General features: G+C 44.6%; 1 protein-coding gene across 1 annotated transcript in view; it reads right to left on the bottom strand.

Moving 5' to 3' along the window:
• Positions 1–2,944: 2,944 nt before the first annotated feature.
• The window catches only part of LOC114141209 (CLIP-associating protein 1-B-like), a 27,450-nt gene continuing 24,052 nt past the window's right edge, over positions 2,945–6,342 (bottom strand). The window contains exons 2-6 of the mRNA XM_028011691.1: positions 6,308–6,340; positions 6,046–6,236; positions 5,641–5,769; positions 4,997–5,320; positions 2,945–4,796 (exon numbers count right to left, since the gene is read on the bottom strand). Of these exons, the coding sequence (XP_027867492.1) occupies positions 4,713–4,796; positions 4,997–5,320; positions 5,641–5,769; positions 6,046–6,236; positions 6,308–6,340 (761 nt within the window). The 3' untranslated portion in view covers positions 2,945–4,712. The remainder of the gene's footprint in view (positions 4,797–4,996; positions 5,321–5,640; positions 5,770–6,045; positions 6,237–6,307; positions 6,341–6,342) is intronic.

Genomic DNA, 6,342 nt, shown 5'->3' with positions numbered 1-6,342 from the left:
TTCATATTTTGTGTTCTGCTCCTTGTTCTTTTCTTTGTAAACAAAGATGCTTTCTCAAAAAATAAATAAATAAAAATCATTCAGCATCACAGAAACAATTAGATTTTGTAGATTATAATCAATAATCAATAATCAAGATGCGTTTTGGGTTTTAAGTGATGTCTATTTTATTAACACCTTATTGTTTTTGGTAAAAACTCTAAATATTGGTAAAAACATGTAAATATTACTCAGAAAAACAATAAAAATACCCTGAGAAGTTTTAGGGTCTCTGTCACTTTAAGTCCAAATAACTCAACATTTACAATCACACATTCAAGCAATTAGACAACCGTACATCTTTGAAAAGCAGAAGTGGAGGCTCCTGCACAACCAATCAGAATACAGTAAGTGGTCTCTGGATGGTGAGTCAACAATAAACTCTTGTGTTTTCCAGCAGCCATTGTACAGCACAGACATTGGACAGACCAGCTGACTAAACAGGCTGGAGATCAGCTGGGGTTGCTAGGTAGCGGGCTTTGCTGGGGTTGCTAGGTAACGTTACAAATACCAAAAAACATTAATTAATTGCCGAAAACCGTCTGTCTGCTTTTATGGAAGAATAAAAACGAGCAAAATGAATTTTTAAGAAAATAAAGATGTTAAAAAGTGGCGCGCCCTCTAGTGGACAGAAGCAGCTCCTGCAGGTGGACAGTGTGGCCTTCAGCTGGAAGATGAAAGCGGTGAGGAGAGATGCTGCAGTGCGGCATCGCCCCCCCTCATGACGTCATCAGGGGTCGGGGGCTCCTCCATATTAAACAGCCACATTAGAGCGTTAAACGGAGGGCAGCCGAATCCAGCACCAGAACTGGAAGTGACCCCGCTCCTCTCCCCGCCTCGGCCCCTTCCCATCATGCTCGGCGGGCTCCCAGGAGCCCCTCCGCCCCCTCCCTGCCATCTGCCGTGATTTATAGAAAACAGCCGATGATTTATGGGCCAGTCAGCGCCTGATGAAGTTGTTCTCTCTCATCGCAGCGACCTCCCGACCCGCCAGCCCGGCCGGTGCTAATCATGCGGCGAACGGGGCCCCTTAATGAAATTAGGGCTCCACGGGGCCAGAATACTGATGGAGCTGAACCATCCGGGTCCGGTTAGCACTCAGAACCGCCCTGGGACCGGAGGAGTCCTGCAGGCACAGGAACGGCCTAGTCAAAGGGTGGAAGACACTACAGAATAAACATGCAGTTAAACTTGAAATATTTCAGTCACAACCTGCTGAGATTTTTATTCTGAAAAATAAAATAAATAAAACCAGGAAGCTGATTTGAAAACAGCATTTCATTCAATCCGGTTCAAAATGAAACAATTTCAACCGATTTAATTGATTTCACATCTGATCAGTGATCACGTGACGTTTGTTGTAAATTCAGGACTTTTCTGTCCGCAAAACCAAATCAAACCGATTACAAACGGTTCGGTTTACCTGTCAGCAGGTGAGGAAAGACGAGGCCGAGCGGAGCCGCAGCAGCAACAGCGAGCTGAGAGCGCCACCTGCTGGATCCAACAGGACAGCTGACCAGCCCCGCTGCCTCATGGGAAATGCAGTCCGGCGCGTGAAACAAGTCAGAGAAACTAAAACTGAACGGCTGGAATCGTTTCAATGAAAAACTCAGATTTTAAAACAGATTAAATGTTTATTTCCTTTTTGATTTTTTCACCACCTGTTTCCAGGGAATTCAGACTCATTTTAATACTTAAATTAATATTTCAGCTGCATTTAAAAATCAGGAGAAATTTTAAAAAGGGAATTTTGTCTCATAGAATATGACAAAATTCAACCAAATTTAAATTTGATCCAGTTTTATTAAAGTAGGCAGAAGAAGATGTGACCCTGGTCATTTTAAACTAGGTTTATTATTATTATTATTATTATTATTATTATTATTATTATTGAGCACTTTTGTCTGTGGGAAGGAAACATTATTCCTAAAAGGCTGTAATAATATTTGTACTGTTAGAGCGCCCCCTAGTGGCGTCTAGGTTTCCATATGGAAAATAATAAATCTGTCAATAAATAAATTAATACATTTATATAAAAATCATGAAATAAAAAATATGGTCAGAATATATTTTTAAGTAAATTTCGAGACTCTTTATTGTTTTTATGTGATTTTGATCATAGAAACTTTATATTTTTTGTATTAATTGTGATAGAGATGGATAAAATCAAGCCAGCAGGTGGCGCTGTTTGTCTGTGGTTATAATAGTGAACAAAGAAACAGGAGCGACTAAAATCAGAACAAAACATCTAAATAAAAACAAATTAAAATAGAAAGATAAAATATGTTTCAGATAATATTTGTTTTTAATAAGTTCACTGGCAAATCACTACTAAGACATTTTCCCATGCAAGTGAAATAATCTAGTGATTTTTCATCAATATTAGTTATTGATCGGTAAAAAGTTCCTATATGTTGTAGAAAACTTTGTTGTTTTGCCTGATTTAAAGTGAACTAAGATATTTGCACTAGAAAACTTTAAAAAATACTTTTTGTTTTTGCAGGAAGCTAAGGCATTTAGGCAGCTTCTCCCTGATTGGTGACTTTGAATCAAGCTTTCATCTGATTGGACGGCTGCTGGTTCAGTGAAAGCCATAAATCTAATTTATTTTCATGGCGTCTGGACCAGATAAACACATTTAATGTTCTGTAAATCAGAGCTGCTGCTTATTTTAGAGTACTTTATCATTTATTTACAGATTAGCACTTTTATAAAACCAGATTTTCTGCTGTAGTTCATAAATAATGAACAGCCTTTGATGTCCTGTTTTTTTCCCAGCATGCATTTCAAACCTACAGTAGCCTGATGTAAACAGACTGATGTGTGCGGATGGCTTCTTCCTGTGTGAGCGGTTCTTCAGCCCGGGTCAGTCCAGGACTTAATGAAGATACAAGAAGAGAAGAAGAAGAATTAGAAGAGTGATTGTTTATTGTTGGGGATAAATATGTCCAGCAGAACTTAAATATAAGGTGGATCCAACCCAAAGCGTCGGGCGCCATGCATCTGCATCTTATTTACAGCAGTTGTGAGTTTCAGTCCACCTTAAAGCAGCAGCGCAGTGTTAGCGTTAGCATTAGCAAAGGTTAGCAACGGTTCGGACATGTTGGTTCTGTTCAGGAGAGTCGACCCAAAGGCACACACTAACAACAACAGCCCGGTTCCGGAGGGGGAACCAGGAACTGAGATCAGGCCGAAGGTTCTGAAAGGTCCAAACGGTTCTGGAAGGAAAGCAGGAAGCAGCCCGCTGCTCGGCGTCTAGACTCCGTCCTGATCCAGGTCCAATTCAGAACTAAACCTTATGAGTCAACTCAGAGTGAAGCAAATGAAAATCAGCTGCAGCGACTGCACTTTGACTAGGCCACTCCGACGGAGCTGAGCACCGGATGGAAACACGATAAACCATCAAAAAACAAAAACTTAAATTAAATCCATGGAAAACTTTTCCACATTTCTAACTTACTGAGCTGCTTCTCAACTTTTCTAACTTATTTTAAGATCAAAAGATGATTTGCTGCCAGCAGGTGGCGCTGTGTCAGTGGAAAACCTGGAAAATATAGAAAATAAAAATAAAATCTTTAAATAATTGAATGTAGTGATGAAGAAAAACAAGAAATATTCCCAAAAAGAAACTTTAAGTTTGAGAATTTTGAAATATAAAAATTAATCTAAAACTTCAGTTCTTCCCCTGAACTACAATGAATGAACTACATCAGATCAGTGAACTAGTTCCTTTTCTTCTGAGCTGTTTATATTGTGTGACAGATTTATTGTGGTGCTGCTGCCGTCCGTCAATAAACAGCAGAGCTAAAACAATAATAATAATAATAATAATAGTACTAAGGTGAACAGCGGCGCCCCCCGGTGGAAGCAGCAGTTAAACCATCCAGTGTGCTGATGAGGAAAAACCCACTGAGTTTCTGATTATTGCTAAAGTCCAGACTTCACACCGATTGGCCAATCAGAGCAAAGCTCAGCTGATTGGTCGGTCCGTCTCTCAGGCTGAGTCTGATTGGCTGCTGGTCGATCGATCAAACTGATCAAACTTCACGTTGTGTAAAGCGGCTCCTCTGCTGATGATCAATATTTAAATCCTAATACTGATTATTGGCAGCTATAGTTCAGTGCTACGCTGAGGGACCAGCAGTAGTCTTCCTCAGGACCTTCATCCAGCTCATGCATAGTTGAACAGCTGTGGATCAGCCATCAGCTGCGTCTCCATGGAAACACAATATTTACAGGTGTGGAATCATTAATCATTAATTATTTGGTAAAATCTCACTAAAAAGATCAAAACTGAAGCATTTCTGGATCCAACGTGGTCACAACTGAAGCATCTCTGGTTGCCATAGAGACTCCGCCTCCTGCTCTGATTGGCTACGCCCTCTAATTTAAAGTCTTAAAGGTCTACGACCCCTGACCCCGACACGTTAACCGTTAAAATACAACGACAGATTCTGATCTAAAACCTAAAACCTGCAGCAGGAAGTTCTGAACAGAACGATGAAAGAAGGAAGTGAACAAAGTCCCACAGGAAGTGACATCCTGCAGGTTCCTCCCGTCATTGGCCAGCCAGATGATCAGCAGTGAAGGTCTCTACATTCATCCTTAAAGCTCCTCCTGTTCCTCAGGCTGGAGGCTGATGGAGGAGGTGGAGGAGGAGGTGGAGGTGTGGTTCAGTAGGAGGAGATGTCGGAGGAGCTGCTGCTGTTGCTGGTGGAGGTCTGAGCTCTCTTGATGTAGAGATTCAGCAGCTTCATCTGCAGAACACATGATAGAATTAAATGATGACGCGGCAAAAACTTTAATAATAATATATTCTGGTTTTGCTGAGTCATGCTGTTATGACAACAGTTCTAAAATGTAAACAAGGGGATTGTGGGTAACGGTGTGTCTCTAGATGGAACCGCTCAGCAGTTTGTGTCTCAGGCAGACAGATGCATTGTGGGTAGCGGCGTACCTTGCTGCCGGTCAGCTGGGACAGGTAGGGCTTGAGCTCCTCTCCGATGACGGCGTAGACGGCCACCAGGCAGAAGACGCTGGCCTTGCGGACGCTGCTCTCCGTGTTGTCGTAGCCCTGCAGCAGGCCGGGGACGACGTCCGGCAGCAGCTGCAGCAGCGGCTCCCTGCAGACGCGCTCCACCGCGCGAGTCTGCATCTTGATGGCCGCCAGGTTGACGGGGTAGTCGGTGGTCTGGACGATGGGGCACAGCACCTTGATGCACTGCTCCGGGTGGATGGAGCCGGCCAGGGCGGAGGCCGCCTCCTCGGCCGCACGCACCACCTGGGGGAGGAGGAGGAGGAGGAGGAAGAGGAGGAGTAGGAGGAGGAGGAGGGGAGGAGGAGCAGGAGGAGGAGGGAGAGGAGGAGGAGGAAGAGGAGGAGCAGGAGGAGGAGCAGGAGGAGGAGGTAGAGGAGGAGGAGGAGGAGGGGGAGCAGGAGGAGGTAGAGGAGGAGTATCTTCTTCACAAACTGATTGACCTTAAATACATTAAACTTCAAGTTTTTCTGCAGTCTGTTAGCAGCAAATGATGACATCATCATCATCATCTGAACCGTGTCGGTACGCGGTGGCGGCGGTGGCGGCGGTGGCAGTTTTCTCACCTCTTTGTGAGAGTCCTTGTGAGCCTCCAGCGTCTTCATGATGGTCAGCTCTGCGTAGTTCTTGAACCGGGCCGGCTGGTTCCGCAGGATCTCCTTCAGAACCCGGAGAGCCAGCGCCCGGACCAAGTGCTGCGAGAGACGGAGCGGGTCACGACCAAGTGACGGATCACGGATCACTTTATGGCAAACAGTCGATACATTTTGGACTTTGACTCATAAACTAATTTTGTGAGGAATGTTTCACACAGGAAGTGGGAGAGACTTTTAGTTTCCAAAATAAAACACACCAACCAACCAAACACCTAAAATCAAACAGATTATGATAAATACTAATCATCTTATGTCAATTCTTTATGATTAATTGCTCATTGTGAGTCAGAACCGGTCCGGTCCGGTTGGACTCACGTCTGTGTCGCCCAGCGTCTCCAGCAGCAGCAGCAGCAGGGTCTTGAAGTGTTCGTCCCACACCAGCAGGCTGTCCTGGCGGGCCACCTTCAGCAGCTCCAGCAGCGTCCCCCGCCTGTCCTCCTGGTCCCCGGCCTGGGACAGCTCCTTCAGCAGCTGCCCCACCAGCTCCAGCTGCTCCGCCGACCCGGCTGCGGCCACACAGAACCGCGTTAGGACAGAAAGCGGCGGTTCTGCTGAAGCTCTGGGTTTGGTTTGTTACCTGGAAAGCTCTTGGCGTTCTGCGTCTTGTTTTCT

Source organism: Xiphophorus couchianus, chromosome 24, assembly GCF_001444195.1.
Source record: "Xiphophorus couchianus chromosome 24, X_couchianus-1.0, whole genome shotgun sequence".
NCBI lineage: Eukaryota > Metazoa > Chordata > Actinopteri > Cyprinodontiformes > Poeciliidae > Xiphophorus > Xiphophorus couchianus.
The sequence above is the reverse complement of the archived record's forward strand: the minus strand, read 5'-3'. Positions and strand labels throughout refer to the sequence as shown.